The following is a 21,256-nucleotide window of genomic DNA, read 5'->3' as shown; positions in this document are numbered from 1 at the left end:
TAGCACAAGGGTTTTGTCAAAATAAGATGAAAAATAGATTATTAGTGTTTGAAATATTTAAAGTGCTATCTAAATGTGAAATGCTGTTCAGTCACTTAAATATATCATTCTTTCTTTTCTTTTCTGAAAAATAATTTATTTAAAGAGGTAGCAAGTAACTGATTAATTCTGCAAAAGAATAGACATTAAAACACCTAATATTTTTCTCTCCCTTCCAGGCAGCCAGGTGTGTGTGTGTGTGTGTGTGTGTGTGTGTGTGTGTGTGTGTGTGTGTGTGTGTGTGTGTTTATGTTTTTTTTTAATTAATTAATTTATTTTTGACTGTGTTGGGTCTCTGTTGCTGCACGTGGCCTTTCTCAAGTTGTGGTGATTGGGGGCTAGTCTTCATTGCGGTGCAGGGACTTCTCGTTGCCATGGCTTCTCTTGTGGAGCGTGTGCTCTAAGCGTGTGGGCTTCAGTAGTTGTGGCACGTGGGCTCAGTAGTTGTGGCTCATGGGCTCTAGAGTGCAGGCTCAGTAGTTGTGGCTCATGGGCTTTGTTGCTCTGCGGCATGTGGGATCTTCCTGGACCAGGACTTGAACCCATGTTCCCTGCATTGGCAGGTGGCTTCTTAACCACTGAGCCACCAGCGAAGCCCGGGCAGATATATTAACCAGGCCTCTTGATTATCCCAAGGGCTAGACCAATGCAGTGAATTACTTCATTGCATAAAACAGAAATTAAAACATATCATTCTTGTAGAGAATTGCTTTTATTCTGTACCTGTCATAAATTCTTTTTATGTAAACATCTATGTGGTTTTAACCTCTTTTAATTGATGACTCCACTGATTTTGATCTTTTAGTTCAGGCATTCTATTCCAAGTAGCCTTTATTTTTCGTCCTCCAGTCACTTTTTACATATTCTTAACTATTGTGGTCTTCTTAAAGACTACAACAGATTATTTGGAGCCCTTTAAGAAAATCCTCAGCTGGGACTTCCGTGGTGGTGCAGTGGTTAGGAATCCACCTGCCAATGCAGGGGACATGGGTTCGAGCCCTGATCTGGGAAGATCCCACATGCTGTGGAGCAACTAAGCCCGCGTGCCACAACTACTGAAGCCCACGTGCCTAGAGCCCGTGCTCCACAACAAGAGAAGCCACTGCAATGAGAAACCCGTGCACCACAATGAAGAGTAGCCCCTGCTCGCCACAACTAGAGAAAGCCTGTGCGCAGCAGTGAAGACCCAACGCAGCCAAAAAAAAAGAAAATCATCAGCCAGAAGTCGCCTGGGAGAAGAGACCTTGTCCAATCCTAGGCTCTCACAAAAGATCACTGTTAAGCAACAAATGAAGATATTTACTGACCTATTGTTTACTGTCCTTTAGTTACGTTAGTGCCTGAAATTCAGGAGTAGCAAATTCAGATGTCCCCAGTTTCCCCTGATTAATCAGTGAAGCAAGCCAGATGGACAATAAAGGTGGGGGATTGTTCCAAACAGGGGACAGTGCGTGCTCTAAAGGGGACATTGCTACTCAGTTCCAGCCTGTGTTACTTTGTAGGAATTTGGGCTTAGGGTTGCCAGATCTTTCCATTTCTCAAAAGAAGGCTGAAATCTGGATTTTACTCTGTTATCTCTTACTTTTTTTTTTTTAAATAAATTTATTTATTTATTTTTGGCTGCATTGGGTCTTTGTTGCTGCGCGCGGGCTTTCTCTAGTTGCGGCGAGCGGGGGCTACTCTTCGTTGCGGTGCATGGGCTTCTCTTGTTGCGGAGCATGGGCTCTAGGCTCACGGGCTTCAGTAGTTGTGGCTCATGGACTCTGGAGCACAGGCTCAGTAGTTGTGGCACACGGGCTTAGTTGCTCTGTAGCATGTGGGATCTTCCCAGACCAGGGCTCAAACCCGTGTCCCCTGCATTAGCAGGTGGATTCTTAACCACTGCACCACCAGGGAAATCTGATTATATCTTACTTTTAAATGTGGGCTTCTAACTAAAACACCTACTGGGCCAAACAAAATGTCCCTCTGTGGGTCAGATTCGGCTCTGAAGCTTTTGTTTGAGACCTTTGTGTACTTGCTTCACTATTTTTTTCCTAATATATTTAAGTCATCAGTTCATCTACTTTTACATTCTGCCCTTTCTCGTCTGTGAGCAGAGTGGTTGGTGGTACATGTGGGGGCGTGTACCATTTCCATTGTGGAGGAGCGTGCGTTTGTAGGAAGTTTCAGAGAATGAAGCAAGTTAAACTCAATTGGGGGTTTCCAGATATGGAGAAAAATGGGATGCAACTTGATCTCAGAAAATTGACAAATGTAATAACAGGTCCAGTGACCAAGGAGGTGGAAAGTATAAAATAAATCTTACATGTATAGTTTAAAAAAAAAAATTGGATGCATTGAGATGTGGCTGCGTCCAAGAGTGATGTTAGTGATAAATTCTGTGTTTTACTGGAAGGCCTGAGAGGCAAGTTTATGGGCTTTTTGTGGTCTTTAGTATATCTAGCTGTTGCTTGTGCTGGAGAGTTGAGTGAGGGGGAGCAAGCGGCCACCTGAGGGAGAAGGGAAGGCTACTTGTGGAGTATAGGATGTGCCTTATCCTGCAGCAGTTGCTTGTGGAAGAGGATTGAGACAGCTTTGGTGATAGCAGAAATTATGGAGAGTATAGAACCCTGTATTGAATGGTTGGTTTGTGTTTTTTCCCCCATTCTGTCCTATTTTTATTGTCTATGTCATATTTCCTGTTATGTTACTCTTCAGGTAATGTGACACTGTATTCAGCACCAATTGCTAAATGTTCTTTTGGGAACAGAGCAGTATAAGTATTCAGCACTTACTTTTACCTAGAGTATATTAAATTGGTTGTTGTACATAAATCTTAATAAATAGCTAAGTCCGAGTTTTGACATTTGACATTTGTCTTGTTGGTTACTGTAGGAAGGAAGGAGGATACAGTTTAAAGAGGCCCCCGTGACTTTCCTCATTCCCAGTTTTAAGGCTCCAAATGTGGAGACTAAATATCCTACTGTCCAGTTCCGTTTTTAGGTGGTTTCTAGGTTGTGTATGTTTTTCCGAGGCCATGTATACGGTAGATCAGGGAATGAGGTTTGGTTTGATGGGTGTAGACTTGTTCTCTAAGCCTTCTAGGGCATAGGATAACCTATGGTGGTTGGCAGATTTCTTTTAGTGATTTTTCTCACTGTGTTACCCCAGCCATCTTGAAAGATCATGCTATCCTAGAATTGGATATAAATTCCATAATCTAAATGAAAGTGCTTAACACAATACCTGATACATCGCAGTTAATACTGCTTGAATCTGAATGACTCTCTAAACAGGAAGACATGTACTTCTGCCAGGCATTTATTAGCATGTATAAAATCACATTATGACTTTAAAATCTGCTTAGTACACCACATAGACTTTGAATACCACCTTTGATAGTACCACCTTTGATGCTTAATTCTTTGTGATTTTGGACTCTCAGAGCCCTAAGTAGCTTCGTATTTATTTTAAAAGGGAGGATAGGGACTTCCCTGGTGGCACAGTGGTTAAGAATGCAGGGGACACGGGTTTGATCCCTGGTCTGGGAAGATCCCACATGCTGTGGAGCAGCTAAGCCCGTGCTCCACAACTACTGAGCCTCTGCTCAAGAGCCTGCGAGCCACAACTACTAAGCCCGTGTGCCGCAGTTACTGAAGCCCGTGTGCCTAGAGGCCGTGCTCTGCAACAAGAGAAGCCACCGCAGTAAGTCCACGCACCACAACGATGAGTACCCCCACTCGCCGCAACTAGAGAAAGCCCACACGCAGCATCGAAGACCCAACCCAGCCAAAAAAATAATAATAATAAATAAATAAAAGGGAGGATAAGGGTAGATTTGATGAGTTAAAAGTCATTTTGAGCAGTTTTACAAATAAGGCATTTGATGAAATAGAGTTAACTCTGTTTTTAATCAAAAACAAAGTATATTTATAAAAAGTCTTGATTTTCTTTTGGTATGGCTCTTAAAACTGATTTTGTCCAGTTATTTTTTTTTTTTTTTTTTTTTTTTTTTTTTTGCGGTACGCGGGCCTCTCACTGTTGTGGCCTCTCCCGTTGCGGAGCCGGACGCGCAGGCTCAGCAGCCATGGCTCACGGGCACAGCCGCTCCGCAGCATGTGGGATCTTCCCGGACCGGGCACGAACCCGTGTCCCCTGCATCGGCAGGCGGACTCTCAACCACTGCGCCACCAGGGAAGCCCTGTCCAGTTATGTTTTAAAGGATGGCAATATCTTGGAATAACTGTATAATTTCCAATGAAATTGGCTTCTTCATGATATATACTACTCAACTGAGTGGAAAGGAAAAATATTTTTATACTTAAAATAATTATGAATTGTTTGAAAAGTATCCTCAAATATGAGACTGATATAAGTGGATGTTAGAAAGCATTTATGCACCCTATCTGGGAATTTTAAGAATTCTATCTGTTATTCATATTATTAGATGATCATCCACAGTTGCTGAGGCAGTAGAGCGTCCTTGGGAACTTCCTGGGCTGGTTTTCCTCTCTTTGTTTGAGCATTATGTTAGGTCTGGTCTCTAAGGATCAACTTGGTAGGGCTTTGGGTAAAGCAGTTTGGGCCAACTTGTAAATACCACCACAAAATAAATTCTACTTACAAAGCACAAATACCAGTGTATTTAGGTTCTGTTGGCCAGTAATAGTGTAGTCCTACAAATACAATAAAAATGGGAAATAGTAACCTTTCAAAGCAGTCTGAGGGGTGTGATTTTTTAAAGGGCGAGGGAGACTTCTCCACTCAAATAATTGTTTCTTTAGTGCAGTTATCAATTGTAATTGCTTGCCATGACATGCCCTTTTAAGTCCTTGGCTTCTTTGAGCTAAATAAATTCTCTTCATCTTCCTTCAGTCCCTTAGGAACAGTTGAGAATCAGCAGTTTTAGGGTATTTGGGAGGAAGGTTTTGTATCCGTAAGTGGTGATTATAGAAATCTGTGTATAGTATTTCTGTGCTGTTAAGTCAGCTCTTGACTGTCTTTCCACTGACTTAAATCTCTACCCTTTTCTATTGGTAGGTTAAGAAAATTAGTAAAGGTAGAAGATAAGGTTGTGACAGGGCTGGAACAAACAGGAAGCTTTGTGACCAGCAGATATTTTCTTCTCAGTTATCAGACTAGAGTCTTAGCAGTGTCATGATTCTTCTGTCTTCCACAGGTGATCAATGAAAGCTTGTTATTAGTTAGCTTTCTTATTACCTGAAGGCAATAGGGGGTCCCGTACTAAGAACACTTGTTGTTTGTTTTCCATTTTAGTGTTACAGTGTAATCGGACTTCATTGGCTTGAAACACTGATTATCAGGTTAAAGCAGGTACTAATGACTCAGTAAGCTAGTTTTTTTCTGAGTCATAGTGTGTGAACTAGTGCCCTAGGGGAGTAGATTTAAAGGGGTTTCTTCATTTTAGATGTAGCAAAATTCAAGGGTTTTTTAAATTTGGAAAATAAAATTTGTATTTCTATAAGATGCATTTATTGTGTAAACTGTAACATCAACAACTGGAGGAGGCCAGAGAATTTATCAAGGCAGACTTTGATGCTACTGCAGAGTGTATTTTTGCCACAGATGCTGAAAAAGACAGCAACTCAACATAGGCCCAGTAGGGAAGACGTGATAATATAGTCCTTTGCCAATCTGTCTTGAGTTCCTTTAGGTGAATTTTAATATTTGTGGATTTAAAAAAAAAAAAGGAATTCCCTGGTTGCCTCGTGGTTAGGATTCCTGGCTTTCACTGCTGTGGTCCTGGGTTCAGTCCCTGCTTGGGGAACTGAGATCCTGTAAGCCGCATGGTGCGGCCAAAAAAAAAAAAAAATTTTTTTTTTTTTGGTGGATTAACTGGTTTGTGCCTTTTTGGCAACTGTCAAAAATTTGGCTCCACTTTATATCATTTGCGTATCACTGGATTTCAGCATAATTGGGGAACTAGAGAATTGTAAGCTGGAGAATAGAAAAAGGAAGGTAGGGCAGAGGGCAGGCCGGGGACTTGGAGTTTTCCCAGTAAGGCCAGAAGGTGAAGAAAAGTAATCCGAGGCCAGAAAAACTGTGCTCTGTTGGCCTCTGTGATAAAGGAGGGAACTGGGATGTGCCAACAGTAATGCTTTGGCAGCAAGCCAGTATTTGGTAGAGCAAAGACAATGTAACCCTGGCTAGTGGAGAGGGATTTAAGAAAGAACCACCATGGGCATGGGTGTGTCGCATATAGTTTATCCAAAACTCTCCCTGCAGTGGGCCTGGGAAGCAGAACCGTATAAGGAGTCAAACAGTAAATGATGTTGAACATTTGATGGTCCAGACCTAAGAAAAAAAAATTCCTTGAATGGGTAGTACATGCACTTAATAAAAATTTGAAAGATACAAAAGATAAAATAATGAAAAGTAAATCTACCTCCTACCCCTAACTCCCAGCTAATCAGCTCCCTTCTCAGAAATAATCACTGAGTTTCTTGCCCAAGAGATCTATGTATATGTAAGCATTTACATATTTCAAAGATTTTTTTCACTGTAAAAGAATATATAAATACAGATAAACAGAGAGGAAAATAAAAATCAGCTAATCATCTCTAAGCCCACTTCCAGGCATAACCACTGTTAATAGTTTGATGTGTACCCTTTTAGGGCTTTTAAAAATGCATATGAGCTTATGTACGTCCTCTCTTGCACTTTTTTTAATCACTTGAGTATTACATGAACACATTCCAGTTATTAAAAACAAATTCAAATATACATATTAAGCCAAAGTCTTCCTTCACCACTGCCTCCAGTTTTATCCCTTCCACACTGGTAATGGTCATGGTTATCTACGTGTTACAATTCTTTGAGCATTATATATATAATATATAGCTGTAGATGTATATTGTTGTGTTTTTCTTAAATGAGATCCTACTATTTGTATGATAGTTGAAAAAGCAGTATCTTGTCATGTTAATGTTGTCTCCATGATTACCAGTTAGGTTGAACACTTTCAGATGCTTAGTGAACATCACTATTACCTTTTCTGTGAATAGCCTGAACTATACGTAACATCTGGTGAACTGCTTTTGTTGCCCTCTATATTATTAAATATTCTTCTACCACACTGTTTTAAAATGGCTGTTAATATTGCATAGATTTGTCATAGTATATATAATTTATACCTTTATCATTGTTATGATGCTTTAATTGATATGATTTTTGGGAAAGCTTATACTTCTAAGATCCTATTTTGAGAGCCTGTTTTAGTCAGATTAATACTGTTATAGTTAAGTAAAAGCATTAGCCATTTTGGTTACTGTCATTGACAAGAGTCACATTTACTTATTTAACCATTTTATTGCATATATTAGATATGGACTCAGAACTATTAATAACTGCTATCTTTTCCTGTGGTTAACTACTGGTAGCCTTGCCTAGACTTAAATGTTCCTGAATCTGTCTACTTACGCATAAGTTACTTGGACTTCTGCATGTGTCTTGTTGGGCCCATTAAAACAGAACCCATTTGTTTTTCTAGTTTTCCCTACGTAAATCTTTTTTAGGCAGCTAGTTGTGCCTAGACAAAAAATACGTTAGGAGAGCAGAAAAAGATCATTGTGATTTTGAGTAGAAAACATCCAGGAGAAAAGGTTTACAACTTGGGCTGAGGGACTTTCTTGGTGGCGCAGTGGTTAAGAATCTGCCTGCCAATGCAGGGGACACGGGTTCGAGCCCTGGTCTGCGAAGATCCCACAAGCCACAGAGCAACTAAGCCCGTGCACCACAACTACTGAGCCTGCGCTCTAGAGCCCGTGAACCACAACTACTGAGCCCGTGTGCCACAACTGCTGAAGCCTACCCACCTAGAACCCGTGCTCCCCAACAAGAGAAGCCACTGCAATGAGAAGCCCGCGTACCCCATTGAAGAGTAGCCCCCGTATGCCGCAACTAGAGAAAGGCTGTGTGCAGCAACGAAGACCCAACGTAGCCTTAAACAAACAAACAAACAAATAAATAAATTAAATTTATTTCAGAAAAAAACCCCAAAACTTGGGCTGAGCAGTAAAGGGTGGGAGAATTCAGAGAGGAATAAGAGATTATTCCCAATAAGGGGGAAGCATGAGGAAAGATAAGCAAGTGTGCTTGGGAGGAGAGTGGATCTATAAACTGAATGGATTGAAGTGTTCAAGTCAGAAAATCCTAAGAAAAAAGTTGGAAGGGTGGTTTGAGCCAACATTTAGAAGGTATTTAATTACTGCCTTATTAAGGGTTTTGGATATATTTTGTAATAGGATGCTTCTGAAGCATTTTGAGCAAGGGAATTAGAGAAATATTAGATATTAGGCAGGATGAATTGAGAATCAATATGAGGAAGGAGAAGCTAATTAAGGCATTCATTACATTTAAGCGAAAAACAATGGCCACGATTATAAGCAACAGCAGTTAGAATGGAGAGGAAGCTGTCGATGTGAATAATCATATGAACAAAGGTTTGTGGGGAGAGAGAGTTGAAGTAGAAATAATAAGCGTTTTTAAAAATCATCATTATTGAAGTATAAATAAATACAGTTCATTCAGGTATATAATTTGGTATATTTTGGTAAATATACATAGTCCTGTACCCACTACCACAATTATGATATAGAAAAATTTCATCACCCCAGAAAGTTCCCTTTTATCTCTCTACAGATAATCCTCTCCCCTTCAGCCCTGGCTCCTGGCAACCTCTGATCTACTTCATGTTTCTGTAGATTTTTGGTTTTTGTTTTTTCTTTTTCTAGAGTTTCCTATAAATGGAATCTTATAGTCTTTTTGTACATGGCTTCTTTCACTTATTATAATGCTTTTGAAGTGCACCCATGTTTTGCATGTTATCAGTGGTTCCTTCCTTTTTATTGCTGCATAGCGTATGGATGTACCGCAGTCTGTGTATCCACTTACTGGGTGATGGGCACTGGATGGTTTCCAGTTTGTGGGTGCTAAGAGTAAAGCTGCTCTAACGTTGGAACACAAGTGTGTGTGTGAACATATGTCTTCATTTCTCTTGAGGAAATATTAAGAGAGGGATTGTTAGGTCACATGATAAGTGTGTGTTTAACTTTATAAGAAACTGCCGAATTGTTTTCCAGAGTGGGTGTATCATTTTGCAGCAGCATGTAGGAGAGTTTGGATTGTTCCACATCCTTGTTAATGCTTGCTGTCATCAACCTTTGTAATTTTAGTTAATAATGAAGTTTTAAGGCAGAAAAATAGACTTAATAAAATGGAAATGTCAAGTGGGGGAAGCTAATTTGGAGATGATTGACAGCAGGAACACTGGTTTGAGTCTTGGTATTGAGTTTTATGTGTCTCCGAGTGGAAAAATGACCTCAGAAGTTCTATCACTTCTCCTACAGGACTTTTAATAGAATGATACTTTGGAGTCAGATGGTCATGAGTTTGAAAACTGGCTCTGTTACTTTCTCTATGAGCTTAGACAAGTTATTAGTTTTTTCCAAGGTTTAGTTTTTCCCATTTGTTAAATGGGAAATAATATATGGTTGTACTTAGAATAGGTGCTAATGCAAAGTCAGCGCTCGGTGGATGGCGGCTGTCATCATCATTATCATGATTGGTAATTAAATATATGTTTTATGCCCCCACTAACTTGTGACTTTCTTGCAAATCTCTGCATTTTTTTCTTTCCTAACTCATCTCCCCAACTGTGTTCATTCCCCACCACAATGGCCAGAGTGATTTTGTTAAAGCGCTAATCTTACCAGGTTACTTACCAGTTCCAACACTTTCTGTGGCTTCCACAAGTGATTACTTCCACTCATCCTTGTCTGGGCATAAATATCTCAGGAAAGCCTTGATTAGGTCTTCTGTTAAAAAATCCAGTACCACCTATAATTCCCTTTTTACCATTTATTACTACTATAATTATTTAATCTTTCCCTTCTCCACAATACTATGAATATAAAATCCATGAAGGCTGGCACTTGGTAGGTGCTCAGTTAATTTGTTGAGTAGATTATCTTCTTTTAACTTCCTTTAGGGCAGAGACTTCATATTTAAATCTAAGTTCCTTCTGACATCTAACACAGCGTTCCACACCTTTCTGGCACCAGGGACTGCTGTTTTTCCATGGACACATGGGGGTGGGGTTGGTTCAGGTGGTAACGTGAGCAATGGGGAGCAGCAGATGAAATTTCACTTGCTCACCCACTGCTCATCTCCTTCTGTGTGGCCCGGTTCCTAACAGGCCACTGCCTGTTACCGGTCCCTGGCCTGGAGGTTGGGGACCCCTGATTTAACATATTGCTTTCTTTTTTTTTTTTTTTTTTTTTTTTTGCAGTATGCGGGCCTCTCTGTCGTGGCCTCTCCGGTTGCGGAGCACAGGCTCCGGACGCGCAGGCTCAGCGGCCATGGCTCACGGGCCTAGCCGCTCTGCGGCGTGTGGGATCTTCCCGGACCGTGGCACGAACCCACGTCCCCTGCATTGGCAGGCGGACTCTCAACCACTGCGCCACCAGGGAAGCCCTCCTTTTTTTAAAAATTAATTTTTATTGGAGTATAGTTGATTTACAATGTTATGTTAGTTTCTGCTGTATAGCAAAGTGAATCAGTTATACATATATTCACTCTTTTAATAAATTTATTTATTTATTTATTTTTGGCTGCGTTGGGTCTTTGTTGTCACTCTTTTAGATTCTGTTCCCATATAGGTCATTACAGAGTATTGAGTAGAGTTCCCTGTATTATACAGCAGATTCTTATTAGTTATCTATTTTATACATAATAGTTTGTATATGTCAATCCCAGTCTCCCAATTTATCCCTCCCCTCTACTTTTCCCCCTTGATAACCGTAAGTTTGTTTCTACATCTGTGACTCTATTTCTGTTCTGTAAATAGGTTCATTTGTACCATTTTTTTAGATTCCAAATATAAGTGAGATCATATGATATTTGTCTTTCTCTGTCTAACTTACTTCACTCAGCATGACACTCTCTAGGTACACCCATGTTACTGCAAATGGCGTTATTTTGTTCTTTTTTATGGCTGAGTAATATTCTTGTATATATGTACCACATCTTCTTTATCCATTCCTCTGTCAGTGGACATTTAGGTTGCTTCCATGTCTTGGCTATTGTAAATAGTGCTGCAGTGAACATTGGGGTGCATGTATCTTTTCAGATTATGGTTTTCTCCAGAGATATGCCCAGGAGTGGGATTGCTAGATCATATTATAGCTCTATTTTTAGTTTTTTAAGGAACCTCCATACTGTTCTCCATGGTGGCTCTACCAATTTACATTCCCACCAACAGTGTAGGAGGGTTCCCTTTTCTCCACAGCCTCTCCAACATTTATTGTTTGTAGATTTTTTGATGATGGCCATTCTGACTGGTGTGAAGTGATGCCTCATTGTAGTTTTGATTTGCATTTCTCTGATAATTAGTGATGTTGAGCATCTTTTCATGTGCCTCTTGGCCATCTGTATGTCTTCTTTGGAGAAATATTTAGATCTTCTGCCAATTTTTTGATTGGGTTGTTTGTTTTTTTTGATATTGAGCTGCATGAGCTGTCTGTATATTTTGGAGATGGATCCTTTGTCAGTTGCTTCATTTGAAATATTTTCTCCCATTCTGAGGGTTGTCGTTTCATCTTGTTTGTGGTTTCCTTTGCTGTGCAAAAGCTTTTAAGTTTAGTTAGGTCCCATTTGTTTATTTTTGTTTTTATTTTCATTACTCTAGGAGGTGGATCAAAAAGTTTTTGCTGAGATTTATGTCAGAGAGTGTTCAGCCTATGTTTTCCTCTGAGAATTTTATAGTATCCAGTCTTACGTTTGGGTCTTTAATCCATTTTGAGGTTTTTTTTGTGTATTGTGTTAGAAAATGTTCTAATTTCATTCTTTTACATGTAGCTGTCCAGTTTTCTCAGTACCACTTATTGAAAAGACTGTCTTTTCTCCATTCTGTATTCTTGCCTCCTTTGTCATAGGTGCATGGGTTTATCTCTGGACTTTCTATCCTGTTCCATTGATCTTTATTTCTGTTTTTGTGCCAGTACCATACTGTTTTTACAACTGCAGCTTTGTCGTACAGTCTGCAGTCAGGGAGCCTGATTCCTCCAGCTCCATTTTTCTCAAGATTGCTTTGGCATTTTGGAGCCTTTTGTGCTTCCATACAAATTGTAAAATTTTTGTTCTAATTTGATAAGGATTGTGTTGAATCTGTAGATTACACATATTGCTTTTTACAGCATACATTTTTTTTTTAAATTTATTTGGCTGGGTGTTAGTTGTGGCATGCAGGATCTTTTAGTTGCAGCATGCGGGCTCTTAGTTGTGGCATGAGGGATCTAGTTCCCTGACCAGGTATCAAACCCAGGCCTCCTGCATTGGGAGCATGGAGACTTAACCACCGGACCACCATGGAAGTCCCTATAGCATACTTTTTTTTTTTTTTTTTTTTTTTTTTTTGCGGTACGCGGGCCTCTCACTGTTGTGGCCTCTCCTGTTGTGGAGCACAGGCTCCGGACGCGCAAGCTCAGCGGCCATGGCTCACGGGCCCAGCTGCTCTGCAGCATGTGGGATCTTCCTGGACCAGGGCACGAACCCGTGTCCCCTGCATTTGCAGGCGGACTCTCAACCACTGCGCCACCAGGGAAGCCCTATAGCATACATTTTTAACAGATACTTTTGAATCGAAGTAGTAGTTCAAAATAAGCTATGTAACTTCGTAGAATTATTGAGGCAAATATGATGAAGAGTTTTAAAACTTATTTTAGTATATTTCCATTTTGGCATTAATACTTCATAGAAATTTTAGAAAACATAGTAGAGACAAAAGAAGAAAATGTAAGCGTATGGCAGAATTTCTTGGCAGATGCTTTCAGATCGCTTTCCAAGGGTTTTATTGGTAACTCTTATCAGCAGTGTTTGAGCAGTCCTGTTTCTTCTCCATCTTGCCAGAATTTTAAAAGTTTATAATTTGATAGATGAAATTGGTGTCTTACTTTAATTCCATTTATTTATTTATTGCTCTCCATTGAGCTGTAATGTTGCCTTTTTCATATTAAATTCATTCTTGTATTCCTGTCATATCTATTTTAACTCCTATAACTTTAAATATATTTAATATGTGACAGGGCTAGTCCTCCTCATTAGTTTTTGTCTGTGGATTTTTATATTATTAGAACTCTCTCTCTCTTTTTTGGGTGAAACATTCCCTCGTGTGTTTAACTGCTTGTGTGTTACTTTTTCTTGGTAGAATAACTTCTAACACACAAATATCTTTTTCCTTTACTTACTTCTTATTCTCACTGTAATTCTGTAACCTAGTGTAAGAGTTCCAGCTTGCAGACCTAGCATATGGAAAAAATAAGGACACTTTATTTATGTGTTGCATTTAAGCATATACATGCGTTTTGTGTGTGTGCGCATGTGTGTATGTGTGTGTAGGTATGTTTAAGTTGCCAGTTGGTGTCTCTTGAGAAGCATTGTTCTTATTCTGAGTTATGCCTTCAGTGGTCTTATTTAGCAAAATAAAAGGGTTGCCACCCTGTGTTGGTCTCCAAAATTGTTTTTGGAACTTGTAAAATCTAAAAACATGAGAGCCATTACTTTATCTCACACCAAAATGACCCTCTTGGTGGTGATGGTATAATAGAAGTTTTGGTCATTGAAAAACATAAACTGGAGTCATAGTTATGGGAATTAGGTTTTTTAACATCAGTATGCAATACAAACATAGCATTTAGTCAGAATTACCTTTACAAATTAATTAGAAAGTAAATGGTACCATGTTGGAGACTTTTCTCAGTAAGTCCATCATATTTGTTTTTTTTCACGTAAACACTGGAAAAGATCATTTCTTTACATGGAAATAAGATGAAACAATTTGCTTTCATTTAAGAGCCATGTTGCACAAAACTCAGCCATCTTTCACCAATTAGAACCAGTGACACTGCATTGAGAGACATGCACTATGGGAATTGAAACCAAAGGAGAGTCATGTCTTGCAGATTTCACCAGTTTTTGCATACATTCATTTTTTATTTTCTTGTATGTCTATGTGTATAAATAAATCTAGGACATTAAAAAATAATTTTAAGATTAGTTTGGATTTACAGAAAATTTGCAAAGAAAATATAAAGAGTTTCCATATAGTTCTCATCCACTTTCCCCTGTAACATCTTATATTTGTAGAGTAGATTTGTTACAACTAACAAACCAACATTGGTTCATTACTATTAATTAACGCTGCATTTTATTCAAATTTTACTATTTTTCCCCTAATGTCCTTTTTTAGTCCCCGGATCCCAACCAGGATACCAGATGACATTTAGTTATTATGTCTCTTTAGGCTTATCTAGACTATGCCAGTTTTTCAGATTTTTGTTTTTGATAATCTTGACAGCTTTGAGGAACACTGGTCAGTTATTTGTAGAATGTCCCTCAGTTTAGTTTGGTGTTTTTCTTGTTGTTTAGTTTGTCATGATGTTTATCTCATGGTTAGCCTACAATTGAGGTTATAGGCTTTTGAGAGGAAGACCACAAAGGTAAAGTGCCATTTGTGTCTCATCATGTCAAGGGTAATGCTATCAACATGACGTTATCGCTGTTGATGTTGACCTTGATCACCTAGCTGAGTAATGTTAGGTTTTTCACTGTAAAGTTACTTTGTCTCCTCCTTGTCATACTGTACTCTTTGGGAGCACGTCCCTAGGTACAACTTACATTCAAGGTGTGAGGGGACTTAAATTCAACCTCCTGAGGGGAATTAATCTGCAGAAATCATTTGGAAATTCTTCTAACAGGTTTTTTGTTGTTGTTCTTAGTTTTATTTATTTATTTATTTTTAACATCTTTATTGGAGTATAATTGCTTTACAACGTTGTGTTAGTTTCTGCTGTATAACAAAGTGAATCAGCTATACGTATACATATATCCCCATATCTCCTCCCTCTTGCGTCTGCCTCCCGCCCTTCTTATCCCACCCCTCTAGGTGGTCACAAAGCACCGAGCTGATCTCCCTGTGCTATGCGGCTGCTTCCCACTAGCTATTTTACATTTGGTGGTGTATATATGCCCATGCCGCTCTCTCACTTCATCCCAACTTACCCTTCCCCTTCCCCGTGTCCTCAAGTCTGTTCTCCTCAGGTCTGTGTCTTTATTCCTGTCCTACCCCTAAGTTCTTCAGAACCATTTTTTTTTTAGATTCCATATATATGTGTTAGCATATGGTGTTTGTTTTTCTCTTTCTGACTTACTTCACTCTGTATGACAGACTCTAGGTCCATCCACCTCACTACAAATAGTTCAATTTCATTTCTTTTTATGGCTGAGTAATATTCCGTTGTATATATGTGTCACATCTTCTTTATCCATTCATCTGTCGATGGACACTTGGTTGCTTCCATGTCCTGGCTATTGTAAATAGAGCTGCAATGAACATTGTGGTACATGACTCTTCTTCAGTTATGGTTTTCTCAGGGTATATGCCCAGTAGTGGGATTGCTGGGTCATATGGTAGTTCTATTTTTAGTTTTTTAAGGAACCTCCGTACTGTTCTCCATAGTGGCTGTATCACTTTACATTCCCACCAACAGTGCAAGAGTGTTCCCTTTTCTCCACACCCTCTCCAGCATTTATTGTTTGTAGATTTTTTGATGATGGCCATTCTGACTAGTGTTAGGTGATACCTCATTGTAGTTTTGATTTGCATTTCTCTAATTATTAGTGATGTTGAGCATTCTTTCATGTGTCTGTTCGCAATCTGTATATCTTCTTTGGAGAAATGTCTATTTAGGTCTTCTGCCCATTTTTGGATTGAGTTGTTTGTTTTTTTTGATATTGAGCTGCATGAGCTGCTTGAATATTTTGGAGATGGATCCTTTGTCAGTTGCTTCATTTGCAAATATTTTCTCCCATTCTGAGGGTTGTCTTTTCATCTTGTTTACGGTTTCCTTTGCCGTGCAAAAGCTTTTAAGTTTCATTAGGTCCGATTTGTTTATTTTCTAACAGGTGTTTTTTAATTTTATGGAAACAGCATGAGTACTGAATCAGTCTAACATATCTGTTCTTCACAGGGTGGGAAGCCCCGTAAACACCGGAAGGATCGGCTACAAGATTTAATCGATATAGGCTTTGGCTATGATGAGACAGATCCATTTATTGATAATTCAGAGGCTGTGAGTAATGTATCTTTAATATAGCAGCAATTCTTTTTTTGGATAGTAGAATTCAAGGAAAAACTAAATGTTTCAGCAAGTGTTTTTACTAATTAATCCCCTTTCAGTATACATCTAAATTGTTTCCAGTTTTATGTGATTACAAATAGTTGAGCATCTGTATACATTTCTCTTTGTGTACTTGAGTATGTATGTAAGATAATTATAGAGTATAAATATATGTGTAGGGTAAATTTCTAGCAGTGGGATTTATTGATCAAAGGGTATTTACATCTTGAATTTTTATTGATATTCCCAAACTTGGGCAGGTATATTTTTGAAATGACTTCCAGATAAGTACCACGTGATCTTGAAGACTGGAGCTATTGGGTTGAAGTTAATCTGGCACATGTCTTTAAAATGTACTTAATATTTTTATTGCTGCCAAACCTTACTACAGTGGCGGTAATTGAATGCCAGGCCTTATCACTGTCTGTTTTGATCAAGCCCTACAGCTTTTGCACTGGAATCCTCTTTCTCTTATAAAAGGAAGAGGAATTCAGGAGAGCATTTCAGGACTACAGCAGTCCATTGATCACACAGCAAATAAATAAAGGCATGTCTTGTTAGGTGGGTCGGTAAGGTATATGTTCTTACATTCTTCTCAGTGTAGTAGAGTAATCTAATCCCTGGATTATATCCTCTGCAGTGTTCAGTGATTACTTAGGATATACAGAAAGTGACCCTAAGGCCGCTGTTATACTACCTACAAATTAGTACCTCTTTTTCCTGTTACTACAGTGCTTGGTTGTGTAGATGATGACAAGGCATATAGTGGTAGGAGAGTGATAGGAAGGACTTCCAGCATAAGGCGTACAGGATACCCTGTCATACTCCTGTGTTATTTTGGTGTCCTGATATAAGGTGATTTACAAGCCTAGTCTGTAGAAATAAAATGTTGACAGTGCCTTTGGAGTAGAGAGGATTTCCTGTTACCAAAAATGTTGTCAGCCTTTTTGTAGGTTAGGGCATGGAATGTTTTCAACAGTATTGACCTTGATTTGGCATTCAAGTCAAAAGCCCTAGATTCTAGACCTCACTTGGTTTCTAATTCACTGTGGACCAGGAGCAAGTCTTTTATTTTAGCATCACCCAGTTTTCTCTGTTATGAGTGGCTTGCCCAGCAGAATTTGTACTCTGAGACTCAAGATAATGACATGCTGAAAAGCATAATGCAAGTATAAAGCATTGGTACTGGTGTTAACATTATATGTAAAGTAGATTTTTGAATTCTAAGTAACCCAAGAGGGAACTCAACCATATATAAATGGACATTCCATGTACTCAGGTTTACATAAATAGAATTTTTTAAAAATTAATAAACTTGGGACTTCCTGGTGATCCAGTGGTTAAGACTCTGCACTCCCAATGCAGGGTGCCTGTATTCAATCTCTGGTCAAGGAACTAGGGATCCTGCATGCCGAACTAAAAAAAAGAAAAGATCCCACATGCCACAACTAAGACCCTGTGCAGCCAAATAAATAAATAAATAAATGCTTTTAAAAAATTAGTAAAGTTAATTTTTTTAGAGCAGTTTTAGGTTCACAGCAAAATTGAATGGAAGGTGCAGAAATTTCCCATATACTACCTGCCCTCACAACACAGGTTCCATTATCAGCGTTCCCCCACCAGAGTGGTATACTAGTTACAGTCCAAGAACCTACATTGACGCATCATCACCCAAAGTCCATAGTTTACCTTAGGATTTCCTCTTGGTGTTGTACATTCTATGGGTTTTAACAAATGTGTAATGACATGTACCCACCATTATACTGTCATACAGCATAGTTTCACAGCCCTAAAAAAGTATGTGCTCTGCCTATTCATCCCTCCCTAACACCTGCAGCCACTAATCTTTTTATTGTCTCCATAGTTTTGTCCTTTCCAGAATGTCATGTAGTTGGAATCATATAGTATGTAACCTTTCATAAATAGCATTTTTAATGTTTTCCTTTGTAGCATTCCAAATATTTGAATAAAGTGTTTTTCAAACAGATTTTTATAACCCATAATTGGACCTGTGTATCAGTTTAGAGACTGTGGCCAGCATTTTTAAAGAGAATAAAATAGAATAGAATAGGAGCTGTTAACAGTAAACCACTGGTACATTATGTGATTTTTATTATGTGTGTGTGTTTGTACCATGCACTGGCTTTTGATGTGTAGTATATTTTCCACTTGGGTTGTGGTGAAGAAAATTTGAAAGCCACTGCTCTAATAAATAAGGATAAATTTTATAGGTATAAGTTGTATAAGTTATACAATTACTGACATTTATAGGACAAGTTAGGTCCCTGTTTTATACGAGGAAATTGAACTAAAGCACAGGTTGTTTATTGACTTGCAAAATAATTTTGTATCATTGTCCTTAATAGATTATTTGGTTCTCATTATAATTCAGTAATTCAGACATAAAACACTTAGGAGCCAACCAAATAATTCTCTGTTTTTTAAAATGATTGTATTGCCAGTTGGCCATTTTTGGTTTTTTTTTGCTGTGCCACGTGCCTTGTGGCCTTGTGGGATCTTAGTTCCCTAACCAGGGATTGAACCTGGGCCCTCAGCAGTGAAAGTGTGGAGTCCTAACCACTGGACCTCCAGGGAGTTCCCACCAGTAGGCTTTCACTGTTCGTATATTATTCGATAGAGAGTGATAATAATCTGGTTCTAATTAACTTTCAGAATTGTATACTACTTACTACTATAATATCTGAAAATAAATGCTTTTGAATATTATTTTTAGTCTAACACTTATGCTGCCAAATTTTTAAAAGACCGAAAGAAAATGTTTTTGTTATTGAGAAATAATAATAATACCAGACATGAGTAATGCTTTTATTTAGGTTATCTCTTTTAAATTTCACTAGAACTTTCTGAAATAAGTAATATTGTTCCTGTTTTACAACCTTGAAGTATTGATGTTAAGTGATTTATTCTGGGTCACAATAGCTAGTTGTTGGCAAAGGATCTAGTAAATCTGATTCTCAAGTTCAGTGATCCATTGCCTCTTAATACATCGTACTTAAAAGGCTAAATTATACAGAAGTAGAAATATAATGTACATGTGAAACTTATGTAAGGTTATAAACCAATATTACCTCAATAAAAACAAACAAACAAAAAAACCCAGAATATTTCCTGTACCTTACAAAAAAAAATGCTTGGCACATGTATAATTCACAGTGCAGTGAAGGCTGTGTATTAATCCTTGCTCTGTCACTTATTGGTTGTGTCACTTTAGTGTGGTTGTCAGATTTAGCAAATAAAACTACAGTCTACCCAGTTAAATTTGAAAAAAAAACAAAAACAAAAACAAAGGCTAAATCAAATATGCATAAAGAGTTTGTTCTCCTGAAAAGTGTTCTGATAGGGAAAGCTCAGCAGAATACTGCAGAAGACAGACATTGAACATCCACATTGCCTGGTAACCTAGTGATGAGTGTGTTTTCCACATGAGATGCTGCTTGGTATAGTGGATGGGCTGGGAAACAGTCAGTGACTCTGCCATAAACTAATAAAAGTACTCTGGCAAGATTCTTAACCTCTCTGAATTTGGTTTTCACTTATAAAATGGGAATATTTATTTTCCTTACCTCAAAAGGGTATCAGGAAGATCAAGTGAAATAATTTATATGAAGAAGCATTGAAAATTATAAAGCAGTATACAAGTATATGTAAGCAAAAAGTACAGGTGTATTTATCTTATCATAATGACACATTTTCAAAATAATTACTACAGAGCCTTTTCACTTTTAATCCTTTACTCCTCACATCACTCCTTTACTTGCAGATAGTACTGGGCCCTTTCTGAAGGTCTTGCCTGTGGGTCTTTGTACAGTAGTAGCCCCTCAAGTGGAGCGACAAGAAAGGAGTTCATTCCTTTTTTCTTTTTCTAACTTCATTCCTTTTTGATTCAATATGATTAAATGTACATTCTTTCTTTTTCCATTTTCCATGTAATTTAAAATGATACAGGTTAAAATCATAACTTTTATACTTAGCCTTAATATTTTTAGAATAACTAATATGTTCTGTATATTTTTTGCCCATGGCAAAGAATTTTCCTTACAAATATGACTTTCTTAAAGACTAATTATGTAATATGAAGAAAACCCTTAAATAGAGTTCTGGGGAACCCGGTAGCAGGTATCTTGCTTTTGTTAGATAAGTAGTTCCTTTTTTTCTCTTCTGCCATGAACATCTTCGTTTAGTTAAGACTGGCCTTCCATTTAATGATTGTTTTTTCTTCATCTTCATCAGGTGAGATAATGATAAACCTTAAAATCTAGGCTTAGAGTACATTCAGACTGATTTAGACAATTTGAGTCTCTTTTTCGAAGCCAAGTGCCTCGCTCACTATGGGCCCTCGGTGTATGCTTACCGAACAGGGCAGTTCTTTTTCTACTTCCCTTTAAAACATATATATATGCTATTTTTCTTTTATATGTTTAAAAAATATTCCCTACTTAAAAGCTTAGAGCTAAGGCAGAAGAAATAACCTTTATTTTTTATAATCTCTTTATGAATAAAATTATATACCAATATGGTAAGAAATGAAGTTCATTTGCTGCCTGGACATTCAGTCATTTGTTTTAACTTGTTTCAGTTTCTCATCAGAATCATTTGTCATTAAGAATAGCAGTGATCCTTCAATTTTTCTCGGCAGATGATACATTTAGAATCTGCTTCAGCATTCCAGAAGTTCATTTCTTAAATATTGAATGATCAGAACTCATTTCTATTCCAGATAGTAACTTTTTCTTTATTTATTCACAAACATCCTCATTGCAGTTAGTTTTGCAGTTAAGATTTAAGGAAGATTCTGACATGGTGATTGAATTTCTTTGACATATTTATAGAATTAAAGATAAGATATATCTGAAGCCTTTTTTTTAAACCTAGTATGACGAATTAGTTCCTGCTTCTCTAACAACAAAATATGGAGGGTTTTATATCAACACTGGCACTCTCCAGTTTCGCCAAGCTTCAGATACTGAAGAAGAAGATATTACAGACAACCAAAAGCACAAGCCACCCAAAGTGAGTTT

At 38.1% G+C, this 21,256-nt stretch overlaps 1 protein-coding gene across 2 annotated transcripts in view; it reads left to right on the top strand.

Annotated features, from left to right (window-relative positions):
• The window catches only part of UBN2 (ubinuclein 2), a 66,888-nt gene that overhangs the window by 10,172 nt on the left and 35,460 nt on the right, over positions 1-21,256 (top strand). For both annotated transcript variants that reach the window (XM_030853960.2, XM_030853957.2), the window contains exons 3-4: positions 16,068-16,169; positions 21,111-21,248. In XM_030853960.2, the coding sequence (XP_030709820.1) occupies positions 16,068-16,169; positions 21,111-21,248 (240 nt within the window). The remainder of the gene's footprint in view (positions 1-16,067; positions 16,170-21,110; positions 21,249-21,256) is intronic.

This window comes from Globicephala melas, chromosome 9 (assembly GCF_963455315.2).
Source record: "Globicephala melas chromosome 9, mGloMel1.2, whole genome shotgun sequence".
In the NCBI taxonomy this organism is placed as follows: Eukaryota; Metazoa; Chordata; class Mammalia; order Artiodactyla; family Delphinidae; genus Globicephala; species Globicephala melas.
The sequence above is the reverse complement of the archived record's forward strand: the minus strand, read 5'-3'. Positions and strand labels throughout refer to the sequence as shown.